At 38.6% G+C, this 20770-nt stretch overlaps 2 protein-coding genes across 3 annotated transcripts; both read right to left on the bottom strand.

Annotated features, from left to right (window-relative positions):
- Positions 1-1089: 1089 nt before the first annotated feature.
- Positions 1090-15192, bottom strand: fxyd3 (FXYD domain containing ion transport regulator 3). Its single transcript, XM_023276857.3, has 8 exons — positions 15017-15192; positions 6144-6191; positions 5349-5381; positions 5121-5144; positions 3670-3744; positions 3516-3552; positions 3324-3367; positions 1090-1756 (listed from the first exon to the last, which is right to left on the bottom strand). Exons 2-8 carry the CDS (start codon positions 6175-6177, stop codon positions 1737-1739), a joined length of 267 nt encoding a protein of 88 aa, XP_023132625.1. The 5' UTR covers positions 6178-6191; positions 15017-15192; the 3' UTR covers positions 1090-1736.
- Positions 15193-16383: 1191 nt separating this feature from the next.
- fxyd11 (FXYD domain containing ion transport regulator 11) lies at positions 16384-20031 on the bottom strand. 2 transcript variants are annotated; one of them, XM_055013594.1, is made up of 7 exons: positions 18325-20031; positions 18168-18212; positions 17973-18005; positions 17577-17591; positions 17240-17314; positions 17099-17123; positions 16384-16969 (listed from the first exon to the last, which is right to left on the bottom strand). In XM_055013594.1, the coding sequence occupies exons 1-7, from the start codon at positions 18422-18424 to the stop codon at positions 16942-16944; spliced, it is 321 nt and encodes a 106-aa protein (XP_054869569.1). In that variant the 5' UTR covers positions 18425-20031; the 3' UTR covers positions 16384-16941. The 2 variants fall into 2 exon arrangements, with proteins under 2 accessions (XP_054869569.1, XP_054869570.1); XM_055013595.1 differs by having other exon boundaries at positions 18168-18209; positions 18325-20030.
- Between the last annotated feature and the right edge of the window lie 739 nt (positions 20032-20770).

The following is a 20770-nucleotide window of genomic DNA, read 5'->3' as shown; positions in this document are numbered from 1 at the left end:
GGTGTTTTGGTTCAACTTATGAATTCAGTGGCTAATTATAATAATAATTCATACAATGTCCAATAGGATGGAATTATGACATTTTATACTCTAAAGGTCAAAGATCAACTTCACTGAAACATTTCACTTATCTTCACTCAGGTGCTGCTTGAGAATCAAATCAAATCAAATTCTCCTCTAAAGCACCTTTTTTTTTTATCATTTAATTCCAACTTTCTGCTTGTTACAGCCCACCAGGAGAAAAAACCCCCAAAACAATCTCTTTTTGTTAAACCTGCACCACTTTTCTCAGTTTCCTATCAGCTCAGTAGAGAAAAAGATGATTCTTGAGCAATAAAATAAGGAAAAAATCAATCACTTTATCTTGTTTGTGGCTAGTGTGGACTGCTAGTGTTAAAGAATTAAGATTAATGAATGCTTCGAGTGCAGTCAGATTAGATTATATGTGATTTCCGCTTCTCTGAGGAACGACTGGTTAAACAGCCGCCATGACAAAATCAGAAAGTTCCGGTTAGAAAAACATCTGATTGCTGGTTTTTCACTTTAGTGGATTGATTTTAAAAAATGAGTAAAATTTAAAAAAACAGCATTAACCACCCAAAAACCTCCAGTTTCTCTTAAAATAATTTGAGTGTATTGTTGGTTTTTATGTTTAACATCATAATATTCTGGAAAATCTATTTTTTCTGGCCATCATTCAGAAGTACACAACCACGAGGCAGCAATTGTAGATTTATTTATTACCCCTAAACATTTACTGTGTCACATTAGACCTCCTCTGTCCTCACTGCGGCCCTCAAAACATGGTTATACACAATCTGTGCATTGTTTTACTCTTCCTAATGTTTGCCTGTTTCCTGCCAAGAAACAACAGCAGGCAGGAGGCCTAGAGGAAGATCGAAGAAAAGAAGAAACATAAGTCAACCCCAGCTACTGCAGGATTATCTTGTTTTACTATCCTCAATTCCATCATTTTATAGAATGGATTGATCTAAAGATTAAATAATTCTTTAAGTAATTCAAGAAAAAGCCACCACCTCTCCCCACATTGCACACAAACACACACATGAAATGAAGTCCTCAACTCACTGTTGTTTCAGCGGTTCTTTTATAGAAACATGACTGAACAGTGCAATCCACTACACTCCTCCATAAAGCTAAACAAGGAAATAAACAGATTCTCATGGATTACCAGCAGCCCTCTACTTACTCACGACGATTTCCTCTATTTGACATGAAAGCATTGACAGTGGGTTAGGTTGGCCACAGGAAGCGACTAATATCTACATCAATGTTTACCTTACACATACAGTACAGACAGGAGTAGTAGTGCGAGACACAACCTACAATATGTGGACACTTATTTTTTGGTAACATGTTTGTGTTATTGAATTCAGCCACTTTCACTTCAATCAATAAAAAACTATTTACCAGTGAAGCATTTTATTTCTGTCGTAGGACGATTTCTCCAAAGGTTGGCTGCCTAAAAAAGGTTTTTTAACTTCTCCGAACCAAAAACAGATTGAAATGAAAGTGACAAAATATGTGTCTGTGCAGAGGTGCAGATCAGTAGCTCAGTCATCAGGCAGAAAGCTTCACACCTCACATCAGCAGACTACTTCCTGTCGGACCTCCCTAAATAAACAACAAAAGCATCTCTTGTTGGGAATCCCGCGGCTGCTCCTCTGCTGTCTGCTGGTTGCAGGTTTGGGAAGTCATCATGTTCTGGTCCACATCTAGCAGTCGCAGGCTCGACCTGGAGGCAAACAAACGGACAGAAGAGTCACTTTCACAGTTCTGATGAAGGATTATGCAACAGAGAATCTTTGAGATATTTCAACATCAATTTTCTTCAGAACAAATCAAATTCACAAGTTATTTACTATAAATTTCAAAAACATCACACTGCCTCTTCCTTTGCATAGCCATTTCCTCAGTAATTCCTCAATTTGAATTTCTGCAGATATTGTGACTAAACATACATAAACATGCTTTTCAGTGTTTGGATCTATCTGCACTACAAATCTAATCATTTAATTGATCTTTGAGATAGATTTTATTGGGATTCATAGCTTCTATCATTATAGTTAAACAAATAAAGGCTTAGAATATTTCAGTTTATGTGTAATGAGCCCTGAATACAGGCTAATTATTGAATATATTCTAATGATATGAGATGCATCTGTAATTAACTATGTTCCACATTAATAGGTATTTATTTTCTTGCACTCCCAGGATCTTGTGACAGTCAAACAAGATCTTGTGACAGTCATGAGAAGATTTGAAGAAGTGGCTACTGACTGGTGCGACAAGTTTTCGTTTTTTGTTTATTAGGCTTTCACAAATACTGACATGGCAGCAGCTGAAATGCATAATGAGGAAGTGTCACAGTAATCGAAGAACCGTAATTCTTTGCAAGATCTCATTCTCTGTATGTGGCAGAAAATTACCGCTTCTCTTCATTAACCAGCAGCAGAAACAGTTTGTGTCTGTGTGTATATGCAAGTGGAAACTGCCTTCCAGTGCAGTTTGTCCCTATGGGCTCCTGCTGAGCTGCTTACACACTCACACACTGTTTTTCCATAAGGGCCACCTGTGTGTTCCATCTACATCACTATCATCACAGATTATATTGGCACGAGACGGCAAATTTAGCCGAAACCGCGCGATACAAACCTGGGTGGTTATTTTTCGTGCCATTTCATAACCCACCAGGGCGTCTTTTATGGCTGCACCGCTACACCACACTGCAGTATGTTGCCGTAACAACACCCTCCCTCCCTTGGCTCCGCCACCCAGAGTCCCACCACCTGTTGAACAGCGAGGCTCCAGCACCGCCACAGATTTCTGTTCTGCGTCAGTATGCGTGACATGAGGCTGTTCACAGGGAAGCAGATGGAGCCAGTAAATATAACTTTAGGCCGTGGCACAGCGCCGAGTGGGTGATGAAATCTTGAACATTAAGGCGGGAAGGACGCAGTATATGTTCCTGCATACAAGTCTACATACATGCAGAATAATGTTTGGTTTTAAATCAAAGAAACTGTAATCCAAGTGGAACTAAATCTGAAAAAGAAAGAATTCTTTGGACTTTTTTTTTTGCTGTTACAACCCTTTCTGCCATAACTATACCAGCTATAACTACAATTAGATCTTTGTTTAGAGGTTAGAAAGAAGAAAATGAAGTGAAATGGGTGAATTCATGTTTTTAATAGTATAGTCTTGGAGGTGGATTTGAATTTCTGGACAGGGTTTAGCTTTAGATAGTACCTATGGCCAGGTAAAAAGGCCAAAAAGGATTTGTTATGGTGAATATACATTACCTTGGTCAGTGAGCATCTGCTGAGCATTGCTTCCTGTCCTCCTCCTGCAAAGACATGACAAGACAAAGTAAAGGAATAGAAGAGGAAAAGACAGGCATGTTGCTTTCACAATATAACACTTGCTGTACAATATGTTTGGTTTGGAGATTCCACTTCAGTTACACAAATATTTTCAGCGCATGAAGGAGTTACCTCTTGTCCTGGTTGAACTTGCACCTGCAGTGGCCACCTAGAATAAAAGAAAAGAAGCATTTCTTTATGATGTCTGTGTGCCTTTTTTTGGTCTGTTTATTACTATATATATGCTTGGACAGGAGTGTGTGTCTGTGTGTGGTTTGCGTCTTACTGAGCAGGATGGTGATGCCAATGAGACAGAGGACAGCAGCTAGGATGAGGCCTCCGACACGCAGTCTGTGATAATCTGCACAAACAGATCATGTTTACCGATAAACAACAGAACGCATCAGAGTCACATCGCGCTGCACGATTAATCGAATATTAATCATGATCGTGATTTTGGCTTCCCACAATGAAATGAACACAACTGACTTTGATATTGACGTTAAAAATGCTCCGCTCATAAGAAACAGCTCATGGAGACTAAATCATTTGGTTTCAACCTGAGGATATTACTTATTTCACGCGTCACAAATCAGTAAATTTGCTGAGCAAGTGAGATATTTTAGGTACACTTTCATCCATATTTTCTCTGGGACATGCATTGAATTTAAGTGAAGAAGAAACTTATCTTAAGTTTTATTTTAAAGCAAAGATTTGTAAATTAGTAGAAATTGAGCAAAACATCTTATGTGCAATAAAACACAGTTATTGTGTCATAAATCATAAAAAAATAAACTAATGTGTTTTTAAGCATTATGAGGAAGTCAGAACGCTATATTTCATTAAAAAAGGAAAATAACAGCTGATTTTCTTCAATTGCATATTTGATAGACATTCAAAAAAACCCTGGAATCAACATGTAAAAGGACCACAGGTGTTACCAATAGTGGAAAAAATGTGGGCTTTACATACCACAGATGTTTTAATACTTAAATGTTTAACTTGTTTCCATAAAAGTCTCCTATCTGCTCTGTTTAAATACAGTCTGCAGTTCAGATAAAAAGTCTCAGATTTTTTGTCAAGCAATTGTTGAGTCAGTCATGGCTTCTCTGATACGCAGCAGAGTCAGGATTGGTTTGTTGTTGTATTTTTTTTTTTTTTTTTTTTTTTTACAAAATCTGGTTACAGCAAACATTATATATTTGCTGCATTTAAAAATGAGACATGTAAAATAAATTAATTTTGATGAAATCAAAATTTTAAGCTTAGATTTTGTTAATATCTACCATCGCAAAATTGTAAATTTTTATTCTCTCAAGTTAATAGAGTTTCTGACTCATAAATAGGGTCATTTTCAAAGTTTTTACCATGACTTTCACACCTGCTGGTGGATTTTGGGATTCAGTAGGCTTAAAGAGAAAGTTTTTTATTTTTTTAAAATCCCCTTAAATTAATGAATAATTGTGAAAAATAATTAGGATCTATATTATCATCATTTTGGCCATAATTGTGCAGCATTACAGTCATGGAACACACAAGCAAATTACCAATTTATGTGAAAAGAAATATAAGAATGTTACACAAAAAACAAATCAACATGTAAATTATTAAGTTTAAAAAGATAAGTTTTGTACTTCCTCTTTTCTTTAGCCATTATAATAATTGCTCATGTCACATAATATCTTCCTGCTTCTATTAACTCGTAAATAACAACAGTAAAATAAAGAAGTGGGTTACCGAAGGTGAAGGGGTCATCTTCAGCTGCAGGAACAGAAATAAATCAGGTCAGTAAACAAAAAGCAGACACAGAAGCATCTACATGACCACTGACTTCAGAGAGCAAACAGTTCAAAGTGTCATCAGTGGCCTAGTTACTAAGTACTGACATGTTTAACCATCAGGTCAATACAGTTCAAACATTACACCAAATCACACTTAATGTGAAAAAAAGAGTTCTGTTCTTACGGTTCTGTTCTTCTGCAAACACCAGAGACACGACTGCAGGAAATCAGACACAGAGACACACGAGTTACCTTCATGAAACAGAACCTGAGGCATCTTATGCTGTTGAAATGATCATGAGGGTCAAAAAGAAAATACTAACATCACATTACTGTTATTTAAATTTCTTTTTAAGTTTGTTTTAATTGTAGTGGACTGGCTTTATACTTTCATTTTACTTGTTCTTTCAATGAAACTGACATTTCTGGTCCTTAAAATGGTTGAAACATGTCAGCGTCTCTGGATAAACACATTAAAAAGCTCTTTAGTCTAAGCTTAGCTCTTAGTTGTGCATATTAGAAACCCAGATCTGTTTAAACATGTTACATAAACCCTGTCTGTTTTCATCTCTCTCCTTCCTTATCCTCTGAGATGTTGTCAGAACATAGTCACCTTTATAGTTCAGGAATTCTACAGCACTTCATTAACCATCTTCCAGTGTTTGTGATTTGACTTCTTGCAGCATGTTTCTATAAGACCCATAATTAAATCATGAAAAGGAGGCTGAAAGGCAGCCAGTGATGAGATGATTGTGAACCATCATCCACTCTGCTGCCTTCTTTCTCCTGCACCACATTATCTGAAATCCTCAAAGTATAAATATTTCCTCAAAGTCCTGATGGAAGACAGATCTTCACACAGTTTCCTGTTAGGAGAAAGTGAAGCTGACAGGTCTTAAGTGTTCAGGATTTCACATCACTTTGTGTTTGTTAAAAAGACTAATTTAATAGTTTTTTTTCTATTGTGATTTCTACTCACATGTCATCAACACCAAAGCACAGAACTTTGACATCTTCGCTCTTGAGGCTGCACAGAAGGAGAAAAACAGAAGCTTCAGTTAGTTGGAGAATTCACAAATAAGACATCAAAACTTGTATTAATGTCTGCACCTTTATGTTTGACTTGCTGCTGACTGAAAACACCATCTGACCATTTGAACAATAATCTAATTTAAAATGCGAGCGTACATGAGTCCCGATTACAATCGTCTGAACTGGCTCGTACCGGCCAACAAAGTCAACAGAGACGTGATGCAACGCTGAGCCTTTCTGTGTTTTCTGAGGGGCACTAAAAGGACTTAAACACACAAAGACGTAGCCGCTCATCGCTCTTACAGAACATGCATCCATTTCACTCTGAAGCACAGATGAGGAAATCTGATCAAATTCAAACAGGCACCAAGTGGTCTCTCTCTCTCTCTCTCTCTCTCTCTTTCTCTCACGCTCACAGAAACTTGAGCTGATGTTGATGCACACAAAGTGCTCTTAACGGGACAATTAAATCTCTCTGGGTAACTGCATTACACCGCTGCCATGTAAAAGCTTCTATATTCTTGTATCAGTGGTAACCTTATATTTTAGCAGTCTGATTTCGCCATCTTTAATGTATGATTTAAATACATTCATGTACATGCGGTCGCCGTTTTTGTTCACCTTCACAAGCAGATTAAAAACAAATTTGTCTGAAATGTCATTTTGACCTGAGTACATGAGCGTGTAGATGGTGACAGTTTTCTCATATAATCCCTAATAAGGTAACACATTTCCTGACAGCTGTGTATTTCACCACACTGCTCCACACTGCGCTGGCTGCCATGTTGAAGCAGCAGCAGCAGAGCTACCATGTACACTGGGACGTGACACACCTTCAGCAACACAGCAGTGATTTTCCACTTACTGTGCTTTTCCACTCAGGGAGCACCATGGTGAGGAGCAAAACACACCCAAAGCCATTTTATTGCCATTTACACACACAGGCACATTTGGCCATTCCAGGCTTCATGCATAAAAATGAACCACTTGGATGAAATCAAAGTAAACAGTCAAATTAGATTACCTGCTGCATGTGCCGGAGACTTTCCTGCAGCTACAACCTACTCTGTCCTACAGGTTTTTTTTGAAAATGGGAAACATTTACCAACTTTTTCCATTTCTCTAATCAATTAAAGGCCTCCTAATTAAAAATAATGGTGTAGATTAAAGCAATTAAATCAAAGAAAGTGTTGGTGTAATGAAGAAAGACTTTAAAGATGTTACAGTAAGGACATTTTTGTCGAGCTGCAGTGAAATTAATGAATAAGTTGAACAAATAAATATCTGTTTTACAATACACTATAATTTTTATTGCCTTTTGCACGACTGCATTACAGTGCAAGTACATTGGAATTCTTTGTGCATTTTTATTATATAAAGTCAACTACATAGACACACACACCCGAAAGAATAACAGTAAGAGCAGCAGAGCAAAAAAATACAAATTTACATTCTAAAAATAAAATAAGTACACACTATAAAGATCACTTTGCATTAAAAAATTTTGAAAATAATCTTTCTTTACACCAAAAAATTTAACATTTGTTCCTCAAATATGCTTTTTCTTTGTCACACACAATAGTAATGCAAATATTTTGGACAAAACAAGACATCCGAAGACAATATAATGAGGATTTTTTCACATTTTATTGTCATTTTATGGACAAAATAGTCCTCTAATTTACTACTTGCATCTCTAGTACCACTGAGCATTTTCGTGTGAAAGAAGCCCAAAGTGACCTTAGAGAACACAATAAGGGATGTAAGTAAAACCATGTGTCTGCCTCTTCAAGCGGCTGGTATTTGGAGCTTGGCAGCGAAAGAGAAAGAGAAGAGCAGGACGAGTGCTTCTCTCCTGGTGCCTCCCCACAGCAACCCAAGGCGAGGCAGGGGGAATGCAGAGGATGGGAAACAAGCCAACAACCACCAGAGAATAGTTTACCTCGTATAAAGACAGACACACAGACGGACAGACGGACAGAGAGAGGGCAAAGACAGAAACAGGAGAGAGAAAAAGGACAAACTGAAGGTGATGAAAGGTTGAACAGAGGAGAGATAAAGTGAGAAGGAAACAAAAGAATAAAGTGGATAAAGCAGTGGCTCCTCCCTGTTTCTATTTGAAGATCATATTCTAAAGCAAATGTTAGTGTAAGGTGGAGCCAGGAGTGGGAGACTGCTGGAGGCGTTTATTCAAATCATTGTGTTTATGGCTGGAAGAGAAGGACAGCAGTCTAGTGCACAGAAGTAAAGTAAGATGTCCAGTATGTAAGCTGGTAAAGATGAGCAATCAGAGTTGGTATAAAACCTTCAGAACAACTATTACAGTAGAGAAAAGGCCTGCTTTCACCCAGGAGCACAAAACCTAATCAATAAACAGAGGAACTTGATGCTAATTTGACTTGCAAATCCTTCTTTTGATCTACTAGTACATGTTAGTGTTTACTGTTTGCACAAAAACACCAGAAAGTCTAATTCTTTACATGTTAAAACCTACATGGCAATAAAACTGATTCTGTTTTATAATTATTTTGATAGTCAACAGGTAACTTAAGTGATGTCTCAAGAAAAAAAAAACCAAACATTTACTGGTTCCAGCGTCTCATGTGCAGGTATTTGCTATTTTTTGGTGTTTCCCTTAATTGTAAATATGTAATCTGGGGGTTTGTTGTTGCTCTGAGAAACTGTGGCAACTACTGTTCACTATTTTCTGACATTTTTAAGACTCAACAGTAAATATTACACACATTTTCACGCATTCAATAATGAAAATAACAGCTGTTTGCAGCCCTGCAACATAACATTTACTATCAAAGACCATTATTTTCATTGCTGAATAAACTCCCAGTTATTTTCGTGATGAAATATATTCACATTGCTGGTGTTGCTCTGAAACTTTCAGGATTCTTACGTATAAGACCAAGAAAAGCAACAAACCCTCACACTGGAGATGCTGGAAACATCACAATCCTGGCATTTCAGTTCCATGCAGCTTTATTACAAGTACTGCCAAACAAGTGCAGAAGAGCCATATTTAATGCGTAGTTTCTCTTTCCTTCAGTACAAACTCCCCTGTGGAGCTTCTTCTACAGCTCCGCCTGGTGCAGGATAAAGACTTTTCTGTTCTGGCTCTGTCATGCTACTCTGCCTGTCTCCGACTATCTTTTGTTTTGTTTTTTTTGTTTTCCACTCACAGCATCTCGTGTTTGGGATCATTTTTTCACTTTTTTCACCTCTTCACACCCTTTGCTTCTTTTATTCTGTCCTCTCTCTCCTTGTCTGTAAGCTCTAAGAATGGACTGTTTGTGTAAAACCACTGTTTCACATCGCTCTTCTGCTTCGGCTAATCTTCTGTTTCCTCTCCAGCCTCTTCAGATCTCTCCTCCACTAGTTTCTAGTTTGGTCTTTCACCCAATCTCCTCTCCTTTTGTTGAGTGCTTTCTACTCATTTATCCTTACAGTCTCTCTGGAGTATAGGCTCTGTAAGCTACGCCCATAATCATCCTCCCTTTTCCATCACGCTTCTCTGCTCCTCTCTTATCTGCCATTAGGGTTTTGCAATAAACTGCAACACAGCAACAGTCAGTCACTTAGTCAGGAACCCACCCACTACTGATAGTGGGTATCAGCAAAATTTTAACAAGCATAAACAACTAGTTCAGGTTGTACTATCATTTGTAAAAACTGTACAAACAAATTAAAATTTGGAAATTTGGTGTCCAGGTGAAGACAGAGTTCCTTTTCTGGACTGAAGTCTGTTACTTTATTACAATTTTAACATACATGTGATTATTTCCCCTGCTAGTGCCACTGAAGGAAAGGTCAAGAGGTCACCAACCACATTCAGGTTGGTCCTCTGTTGACCTTTGGTTTCCACAGCACGTTTTTAGTCAAGCTTTTAACGTCTTGATGTGTTTTACCATGACAAAGTGTTTGACAAACTAATGAAAAAGGCAACACAAACATGCATAAACACACACAGAGGGACAGACCAGTGTTTACGCATTTTCAGCATCACCAACTGAATACATGTAGGTTCCCATGGCAACGCAATGCATATAGTTTGTGCAACTGTAACTACACAGCTTCATTCAGCAGCATTAGTAACATATGTTGGACAAGTTTGCAGATGTAACATATTCTATTCAGCTAAGAATCTGTATCCTGTGGTGGAAATGTTTGTTAAATGAAGCTTTAAGTCATAAAGTTTGTCTTTCTGTAAGTTTAATTCAGCATCTGTGGATGGACTCAGGCAAACAGTTCAGAATGAGCTGAGGGGAAAGCTGAGGAAAAGAATTGGTGAAAGGGAAACACAACAAGTGGTTAGCCGTGCAGCATCAGTTACTACGGTGATCTAGCAGACTGACACCTTTGGGACACTGGAAACTCTGGCTTTTGGCTCAACAAACTTCATTAACCCACTAATCCTGCTGTAAGCACAGCTGCCATCCCTCCAGCTATGCTATTTTCCAAATCATAACTGCATAAATTTGGTGCTTAATCTTCACCGAGCTAGTAGTTACTGGTGTAAAATGTCAACTAATGTCAACTTGTTCTAAGCCTAACCACTGACTGAAAACAACAACATGGACTTTATAGCGTATTGAAAATGGAAACATTTCCTATGACATCATAGTGTGACCTTTAAGGGAGAAAATGTTTATTTCAAAACATAAATGAGAATGCAGTTTGGTCGTATAAGAATAAAGTTTTTGCAAAACTATGCTTCTGCAGTAGAGACGGCTGCAGTTTCAGGACCACACTTCTAGGACCACTGTTTTTCACCACCTACCAAACTGAATGAGGAGTTTTAAAGGTTTATTTCAACCAAATAGTGCTTTCAATCCTGTCATGTTGTTGCATATTGGGAAACGTGTCCTTTTAGTGTAATTAGGTGATTATCAGGTAAAATAAGGATGGATTCATATGTTATGTATTTGTGATCAATAAATCTCAAACTGACATTTGAAAGGTGAGGCAAGGCAGCAACAATAACGAATAAAGCTTGACGTTGGCTCAGATTGTCGTTCATCTTATCCCGAAATGCAGTTCAATATGCAACTACTTTAGTTATCCAATTAGGACAGCTGCGAAAAACAAGGGTCCTAGAAATGTGGTCCTGAAACTGCAGCCGTTTGTACTGCATTTTCTGCAACAGTCTTGTTTTTCTGCAGTATAAGAGCCAAACGTCACATCCGCCCAATTATTCTTAAAGCTGCTCATCATGTTTAGACCCACAGGGCCAAGTGTCATGTGAATCTGTAACATGACGTGTATGAAAAACATAAACAACACATCAAGCAGAAACATATCTGACACAGTGTACTGATTATAAACTGCATGTCCTCATGTCAGAGATTCAATTTCTGCTTCTTTTCTTCGCGTGCGTTCTGAGATCTGGTGTGTAGTTACATGTATGTATGTGTCGGGCTGTGTTTCTATTTTTCTAACACTCCCCCCACCTCCACCCACCTGTTTGAAGGCCGACCATTGGCCTGTTTGTGTTCCTGTACTGCACTACAAAGACAGCTGCCTATTCTCAGTGCCATTTTTTATTCCCAAATTAGAAGCAAAGCATTCCAGAGTGCAACACATCCTTTATGACACACACAGGAAAGTCTGTCGTGGATTAAAACCCAGCGAACACCGAGTGAAGCAGACTTACACTCAACACTTTGCTTTTATCCATGTGAGAGATTTGATCCTTGTGTCACTGAGGAATTTGTCATTTTTATGAGTACAGTACATGATGTTTTCTCTTGGAAATGTGACTGATGACGCATGTGACCACAACGATGTTAAGCAATAGTCTTTTTCTGTACCAGCTAAAGGGCTTGGTGGTAACAGCTTCTGATAGTGAGCAAAGATGAGTTTAACAGATGCATTTTAAGTATCGACTCCATTAATGTGTAAAAAGAAACAATAAGCAACAGAGATAGGAAGGAAGAGGCACGAGACGGGGAATCAGAGAAGGCAGTATTGTGGTATATAAAAGGAAAAGACAACATGAAGTTTGGAAGTAATAGTGAGCATGAGAGGGATTTTAAGAGGAAGAAGGATTGAAGCCTCGGGGAGTGAAAGAGGGAGGCAGGAAGACGAGGGAGAGTGCGGTTGGGAAAGAGAGGGAATGAGGAGGGACAGCAGAGAGGGAGTGTAGCATACTAGAACCATGAGTCACACATGGTAACCACAAGTCTAGCAGTGAGCGGCTAGCAACAGGCTGCACTCATAATCAGCACAGAGTACATTTCCATCATTTCATCTCTCCTTCCATGCATAAATGACTAATGTGTCCAGTGTTGGCTCCAGTAAATTTTGCATAAAACCTAAATCATTCCACATTTTCAACCACACTGTGAGCTGATTTCAAGTCAATGAATTAGAGATGATTAGCTCTGTCGTCTCTGAGCTGTAAATGAGAGCTTTGCGGCTTCACGAAGGTCAGAGTCACATCTCTGATAAAAAAAATCAATGTCTTCTTGTCAAGGTTTCTAAATTTATGTCAGTGAGCCACCAAAGTGATGCGAGCAGAGGTGAGGAGAAAGTGTGCCACCTAAGAGCTCTGCCTTCCTCTAATCCATCTCCCTGGAGCGTTTAGTTCTTTGCTTTTTCTTTTTTAAGATCTGTGGTCATGTGAGGAGAGGTGAGGACAAATAGCTAAGTCTGTCTCACCTGAGAAATGAAAGACAACTCTGAGTGTCACCACCTTAGTTCACCTTCTGACTCTTCATTCTCCATTCTCTCCTGTCTTATCACTGTCTCTGCACTTGCTGCAGCATGCTAAGTGCAATTACATTTCATTTTGGCATCTTTTTCGAAGCATTTGCATCATTTATGTCAAGTTCTTGGTCAGATTTCTGGATTTAGATGCTATTACAGGCATTACATGGTGAACTCAGATGCTCATGCAAACCACAACAGAAGAACAATCAACTTGTTGCCAGAGAGCTGCAGATACAGTAGCTTTCCACAGAGCAGATTAGCTTTCAATCATGTCTGTGGTTGAGGCAGCATCCTGTGTCCAAAGCACAATATACTTTACAGCTGGAAGTTGGTTTTTCTATTGATTTTTCCATGTGTAAGGATTGGATTTTAGTGGGAAATTGACTAGTTTGCTGCAATCCTTGTGTTTACTTATGGTTTCCTCTTTATCCATCCAGAGTCTCTATCTCCAACAATGGCTCACAGACACTTGTTGATGATCTCAAAAAAAAAGAGGAAGTTTCAACAGTTTGTGTGTCACCGTCTTCTGCTAATCAGTCAGCTGTTTGGAGCCTTTTCACTAACACCTAAATTCACCTCCACCTACAATAAACACTAAAAGAATTAGTCAATAATGCTGATGGCACTTTGACAAGTGATTGTTTAAAGTATTTCACAAGATACCAATGTTTGCGATTTACAGCTTTTCAGAGCTGACTGACTGCTTCCAGTTGATTAACCATCAACTATTTAGTTATTCTGTCAGTATTTGCTGATTCAGTGGCTCAGTGGTTAGCACTGTTGCCTTGCAGCTAGAAAATCCCTGGTTTGTGTCCTGGAATGGGATCTTTCTGTGTGGAGTTTGCATGTTCTCCCTGTGTATGCATGGGTTTTCTCAGGGTTCTCTGGCTTCCTCCCACAGTCTAAAACATGCTGAGGTTAATTGGTAACTCTAAAATGTCCATAGGTGTGTGTGTGATTGTTTGTCTCTATATGTAGCCCTGTGATAGACTGGTGATCTGTCCAGGTGGGATAGACTCCAGCCCCCTGTGACCCTAATGAGGACTGAATGGTGTACATATAGCAGATAGATAGTTTTAGTAGTTTTTTAAAAGAAAAAGTTTGGAATCTAGCTTCTTAAACATGATTATGTTATGGTTTGCTTACATCTCTATGTGAGTAAACTGAATATCTTTGGGTTGCAGACAAAAAAACATAATTTAGAGTGTCATCTTGGACATTCAATTCATCAATGAATGGAGAAAATAATTGTCACATGCAGCTCAACTTCAAACCATCTTCAAAGTTTGTGGGTTATTTTAAAATTAGTAAACTTAAGACATATTGAAACCAAAAATAAACTGCTGCAACAATATTACAATAAACTCTAAGATCTTTACAGTTCTACACTGTACAGCTCCTGTCCTTATCCTCATGTGTCCTTGTGGCACATGGCGACTGATATCACCACTCACTGCTCTTATCAGCTGGCCTTTTCTCACACACATTCACACACCATTTTAGCAACGACATCTCCATATTAAAATAAATGCACAAGGGAAGGTCTTAGTTGACAGGATGCTGTGTTCTGAGAGGAAAAAGTCTCCAATTTGGATGAAATTACTGGCTGAAACCATACATTCTCGCTCTTTATATATTTAATTTTAAGTTTTTCCAATATCTGGTGGTTTAAATGACCCCAGAGCGACAAACGGGAACATTTTTTTTGTATTTTTTTACAGCAGTGATATTGACGCGCGTGAACCAGTTACGCATGCTCTCCCGGGGGGCGCGTGATGTTCCATTGTCCTGGCACCGGTGGGCTCGAGCGCACCGTTAATTGGCACATACTAAATTTAAAAAAGACAAAAAATGATACGCTTTTGTCTGAATATGTAACGTTTGGTGAATTTATTCGAGCTTTTATAGGTTTATATAAATTTGAACGAATCAGTTAATAGGACACAGACTTTAAACTAACTTTAAACGTGACGCTGTTGTTAAAATGAGCTCAACAGCAGCTTTACTGGGAAAACTTGGACTTCATGAACCAAATCTCCACAGCTGAGACACACTCAAGGCAAACCAAAGCTCTCCGTGTGATAAACACTGAAGTCTTACCTCAGACTCGGTGACAACAGCAGCGACAAAAACACGAGGAAATTTCTCCCCAACGGACGGAGACGAGGGTTGCGACTTTCCTCCACACTGAGCGCCAACACCCAGCACCGAGACACTCAACAGGTTGGCTCGGTTTTAGGAAAGACAAAAAAAAAGGCGAGGGGGCAGAGTTTAAAACGCGTTGTCGGTGAATCCTGATCCGGGGTCGGTTTCTGCTGAGGAGCGGGCGGCTGCTGGAGAGGACCGGGGGGGGCGTGGAGCTGATCCGGAGTCAGTGAAGCCAGAGGAGGAGGAAGAGGAGGAGGAGAGGAGCTGACATGTCTTCTGGTCGAGGAACGATGTCGACGTTTGACAAACTGAACTGAATTAGCTCCACTGAGTTGTTGTATTTTACATTTAACAGTGTGTCATTTTACAGGAGGCCTACTATACAGCTGGACGTCATTAAAGTGGTCGTAAATTCTTATAAACTCTGGAAAACACAATGTTGGCCAAATAGTCACTTTTTTGGTCACTCATATAATTTGCTTATACAGGCAAGACTGTCATGTAGAAGTACAAAGAAACTCATACAGAGTACAATAAGCCTTATAATGTATCCCGACAGTTGGTTAGAACCTGGAATGGTTGTTTTTTGTTGTTTTTAACTAAAATAAGTACATATAAAAGTGTTATATCAAAAATGTCTAATAAGTTGCCACATCACATTACTGTACATACATTCAGCCTTTAGTTTCTTTGTTTTGGCTGCAAGTTGTGGGTCAGATTTGCTATTTTTGTAGTTTGTATCACTTCTCTCCTGAATCTGACAAAATTGGTTTCCTGCCCTCAGTATGTAAGTCAACAAAATCACACAGCTAAACCTAAATCATATACGCTTTGACACACTTTGAATAAGATTAGTACACATCTTTCTTTAGGCTGTAAGTTGTGGGTAAATTCTGCAGTTTTCTGCAGTTTGTGTCACTTATTTCCAGAGTTCGACAAAGAGTCTGTGCAACAAAATCACACAGTTAAACCTAAATCATACACGTTTGACAAATACAGAATCTTTCCTTACATATAAACTGCAGACGCATTTTGCACTTTCTCATGACAGTAATATGAAATACTTTGATTTCTACAAAGTCAGTTAAAACATTTTCTGAACTGCTAGGGTCTATATGGTTGCACCATTCAAATGTAAAATGTAAAAGTTCTTGCATGCAACACCAGTTCTTTAAATATGTGTGCAACCCTGCAGCAGGCTTCACTATCAGCTGCGTGAACTGGCCTTTTTTCAGTTATGTAAATATCGAAGAGTGAAACCATTTTACCTCCAGTGTAGCTGCAGCTGTGAGTAACAACACTATATGCCATATTGGAAGTTTTTTTTTCAAGCATAGTGACATTTATTTGAATTTTTGTTATTTAGCAGAGTGTTTTTTCCTAATTCTTCTAATTTAACAGCTAATCATACAGCAAAGCATGTGATGAACACCAGGTGAAAATTCTAATATATCCCTAATGGACCATCTCAATAGGTAAATGCAACATTACAGCAAAGACTAAACTAAGCAGCATATCTCAGACAGACTAAATACGTTGTGCAGCTCCATGTGTATTTACAGGCAGGGACATCTTTGTTGAAATTAGCTTCGTTTGCCGAACAGTGCAGATCTGGATAAACTAAATGCGTTTGAAAACAAGAAGAAATTATGTGGGGGGTTTCATTTATTTCATTTCATTGCTGCCAGATGATGCCAAATTTCCACAACACTTCATCTTTTGAATAAAATCAATGCTGTTTCTTTGCACAGGTCTGTACAGGTATAATCACCTGAGCAGGTGTGTTTCCTCTCAACCCCCCCACATTTCTCCCAATTCCTCCACCCCTTGCCTGTCAGCTCTTCTTCCTGGCCGAAACCGGTTTGTCAGGCACGATATCAGATTTCACTGTTGTCATCTTCTGCTCTGCAAGGTGAGAGAGGAGGGAGGGGCGACAGTTAGCATGGCAGCATGGGAAGAAAGAGACAATAAAAAAGGCAGCAAGTCACATGCTTCAATTCACAGCAAACTTTCAAAAAGACAACTAAATCTTACTTGTTCTTCCTGCTGCACCGGTTATCTGTGAAGACATACAGAGATGCATTCAGTCTCAAAACATTTGTAGGCCTCTATTTTTATTCTTGTTTTTTTTTTTTAGGTATACTGGCTCATTTTTCTTGTGATTGTAGCACTTACAAAGTATAACGCTGACTCCTCCGGCCACCAACAAGCAGGCACAGATCAGGCCTCCAATTCGTAGCCTTTCATAGTCTGATGGATAATAATGTGAAAGGTTTAATGGATGCGCATGATGAGAAAAACACATTCCAATGCAAACAAACAAGTTAATCAGAGAATAACCCCGTTTTGTCTAAGAAAGATGTGTTTTACATAGTTTTTTTTATAATCACATTTGCACACTTGTCATTAGGCATCTAAGTAAATATGTACACTCTTGTGTTTCTAGCCACACAAACTAGTGAGATTATGATTGGAGATTATTAGTAATAGGAAGTAAGAGTTTCACACTTACTGTAAACAAATGGATCTGGAGAACAAACAGAAGAAGATGTAAGAAAAATTAGCAGCAAACTTGAAACAGTCATTGACAAGAGTTATGAACTAATGCAAATTTTCATCAGTGCCCAAACAACTGGTGGTAATAGAAAATTTGATCTTGTGATGTATTATTATGTTATTAGAGGAATGATTAATGTTACATAATGAGCAAACTGAAGTTTTAAGGATTTGTCTGCTCTGAAATGACTTGCTGATAAAAGTGTCACAGTAAAACTTTTTTTTTTTTTTTTTACAGAACACTAAGCTTTTGTTGTGGTGTCAAAAGACGTGTCAGGTTTTTTTCACAAACCAGTTTCACAACAAACCAATCTCAGGATAAGATTAGGTGTAGGTAGAGTTTTGGCCTTACTTGCTTCAGTTTCCGTGAAAAAGCTGAACAGCACTGCAGGAAAGTAAGACAAATATCATGTTGTTTATAAAGAGGCCAGTACTCTTTTCTGTGTCACATCACGCTATTTTTAGAGAAATAGGAAAAGCTGGTCATTTGTTTCTCTTGAAATTATATTTTTATATATGCAGGATATCTGTTTGCTCTTTTATTTACCTGCTATCAAAGCCACAAGTGTGAGATTTCCCATCGTCAACGCTGCTGAGTCAGAATGAGACGACACAAACACAGAGAGGGGGAGAGAAAACATGACTGTGAGACATTTTTCTCATCACATTTCCCTCGTTTCTCACACACATGCATTCAAGCTCACTTCGGCCTCTCCTCAGGAAGAACGTCCTTGTGGTGCGAGAGGTCAGAGTCTCGTCAGCAGGGATGCATTCTGGGTGTTTGGAGAGTAAACAGCGGATCATTTTTTGTTATGGGGCGAAACCCAGCAGGTCTTTTCTTCAACGTACAGTCAACTGCAGAACTCTTCGTTGCACACGGCCGAACACTGTCATGTGCTTTACAGTATAACATTTCCTGAACCTTTATATGACTAGTTGAAGTTATTACTGACTTTGTAAAGTTCTATGCAGCATTCACACAGAGAAAGAACTGCTTTATAGAGATGTGAATAAGATTTATGACTTAAATAATATTTATTCAAAGCACATACATACACAAGTGTTATTACGAAGCTGGATCTGGTCTTTCTATAGTTATTTTATTGTTTTTTTGGAGGTCACTACAGACCAACAAAGGCCAACAGTCTGTTCTCCAACACATTTTTTGAACAAAATGTAAAAAGAGTGACCTCATTATACTGCTTATATTGTTGTTCTTTTGACAGTAACTAGCTCTGTGTGTCAAATTATGTTTCAAAAATCCTGTATATAGCGTGTAAAGAGAGACGTCATGCAAAGCTACTTTTCAGCAACCTCAATGTCACCTCTAAATGACCTTCCACACTCTTTGGCCAGCAAGATTCACAGCATTGTGGAAATTTAGTGCCTTTGCTCTTTTGTTTGCTCTGCTTCTGTCGAACTCTAAGTAATTTTCCGTTCACTGGTTGGATTTTTAACAAGGCTGCATTTATAACATGCATAACAAAAGATAAAAGACCTTTCATGCTTTATAAAAAAGGGCTGGTGGGTCAGAAGCTCAAATACTGGCTCGAAACATATTGTTTAATTGATTCTAACTGCGTTTTTCATGTAACTCCTTTCAGAGATAAACAATGTGCCAAAGCTTTTCAACTAAAGGATATCAAATGGAGATAATACAGAGACCTATTATCATTCCACTTGTGTTACTTCTAGTATGACCTTTGTCAGAGAGTTCCTGCAGTACAATATCAGTTAGCATGACATTAGTCAAGGTCAGCTAGGTCTGTGTCATTCAAATGACATGTCTAAAATACCTCCCTGCTTCTCAGACAACACAGCAGTAACGAGCAGAACAGAGCAGTCTCCTTTCTCTTGTCATCTACAAGATCATTTGTTTCCGCCCATTTTAGTGACTTAAGACAGCATCAAAATCGGTACATTTCAGGATCAATTAAGTCCTTTGCACATCCACTCTATTCTGAGCCATGTTGTTACCTACCAACATCACTGTAGTGTCTGGCTAAAATGTTTTTTTTTAAATTTAATTATGATCATCTAGCAAAGTACACCGGATATAAAAACATGGGCGAATCAAACAAAAAACTCATCCCAAATATCACTGCAGGTCATGTTGCACATGTACAGAATGTCATAGAAGTAAAACCCCTACTGGAGCAGAGCATCCAAGAGCAAAGAATCTAATTAACTTTCTTTCTTTTCTTTTTTTTTAATCAAGAAACATCAGCCATCATTCATAATTACAAGAATATTTGATATTTATTTTTTTTTATTTTTCTTCAAACTGCTACTGATAATTAAAATCACTTTCTTATTAAATTCCTGAATTGAACTTTATCTGAGCCCAAAACCCTCATGATCTACAGGAGTAATTACTGAATAATTATCAAAGTGACCTTGACGCCAAAACCCGGATTCCCATCATGTCTCTGTCCACCATACCTGTGCTTACCTGAGCTGATGATTCGGGTGCAGAGGAGGGTGTGTGAATGTTCCAAGACACTGCCTGGTGAAAAGTGTGTCTTTTCTATTTTACCTGAATAAGAACAACCTGCTCCTCCTCTTTGTTTGGGTTATAAACATTTGAGCGTCCACGTGTCCAGTGTGAATGTGAGCCGACTGCTGGGTGGATGCATTTACCTGTGGCAGTGTTATTCCATGAAACACCAGCATGTGTGTGTGCATCGCAGAGAGAAAGCACTTTGTGGTTTGCATCGGAGGGTTAATAGACTACACTGATCAACCATAGGCGATGACACAGATCATTTTGTATCATCTACCTTGGGTCTTGGCATCTATGTAGACGTTACTTTGGCATGTAGCACCCAACTAAGCATTCTTAGAGACCAACCACACTGCAAAAACTGCTCTGAAACAGGTCAAGGAACATAGCAAAAGCCCACAGAAGTCCTTACTCCCCACTTTCCAATCTGATCAATCATCTGTAGGAAGTGCCAGAACTAGCTTGATCCACTGGGGCCTCATCTCAAAATTTCCCCGGTGAGGGATCAATAGTCTATGTTAAAGATTATCTTAACCCACAGGATCCACTGCTAAGAGCCAGACACCACAGGACACCCCCACAGGTCTTGTACTCACTCCATAGATTGTATATAAAGATAGACAAACCCTCTGTTACATTACCCGTCA

Source organism: Amphiprion ocellaris, chromosome 9 (assembly GCF_022539595.1).
Source record: "Amphiprion ocellaris isolate individual 3 ecotype Okinawa chromosome 9, ASM2253959v1, whole genome shotgun sequence".
Taxonomy (NCBI): Eukaryota; Metazoa; Chordata; class Actinopteri; family Pomacentridae; genus Amphiprion; species Amphiprion ocellaris.
This window is presented reverse-complemented; position numbering and strand designations above follow the sequence as displayed.

Excerpts from the sequence above, each read along its gene's own strand:
- fxyd3 (XM_023276857.3), bottom strand. The coding sequence starts at position 6,177 with ATGTCAAAGTTCTGTGCTTTGGTGTTGATGACAT. Across the intron at positions 5,145-5,348 it reads GTTTGCAGAAGAACAGAACC|CTGAAGATGACCCCTTCACC; the intron begins GTAAGAACAGAA and ends CTGTTCCTGCAG. Across the intron at positions 3,553-3,669 it reads TGGCATCACCATCCTGCTCA|GTGGCCACTGCAGGTGCAAG; the intron begins GTAAGACGCAAA and ends CTTTTATTCTAG.
- fxyd11 (XM_055013594.1), bottom strand. The coding sequence starts at position 18,424 with ATGATCCGCTGTTTACTCTCCAAACACCCAGAATGCATCCCTGCTGAC. Across the intron at positions 18,006-18,167 it reads ACTTGTGGCTTTGATAGCAG|TGCTGTTCAGCTTTTTCACG; the intron begins GTAAATAAAAGA and ends ACTTTCCTGCAG. Across the intron at positions 17,124-17,239 it reads AGGAGTCAGCGTTATACTTT|ATAACCGGTGCAGCAGGAAG; the intron begins GTAAGTGCTACA and ends ATGTCTTCACAG.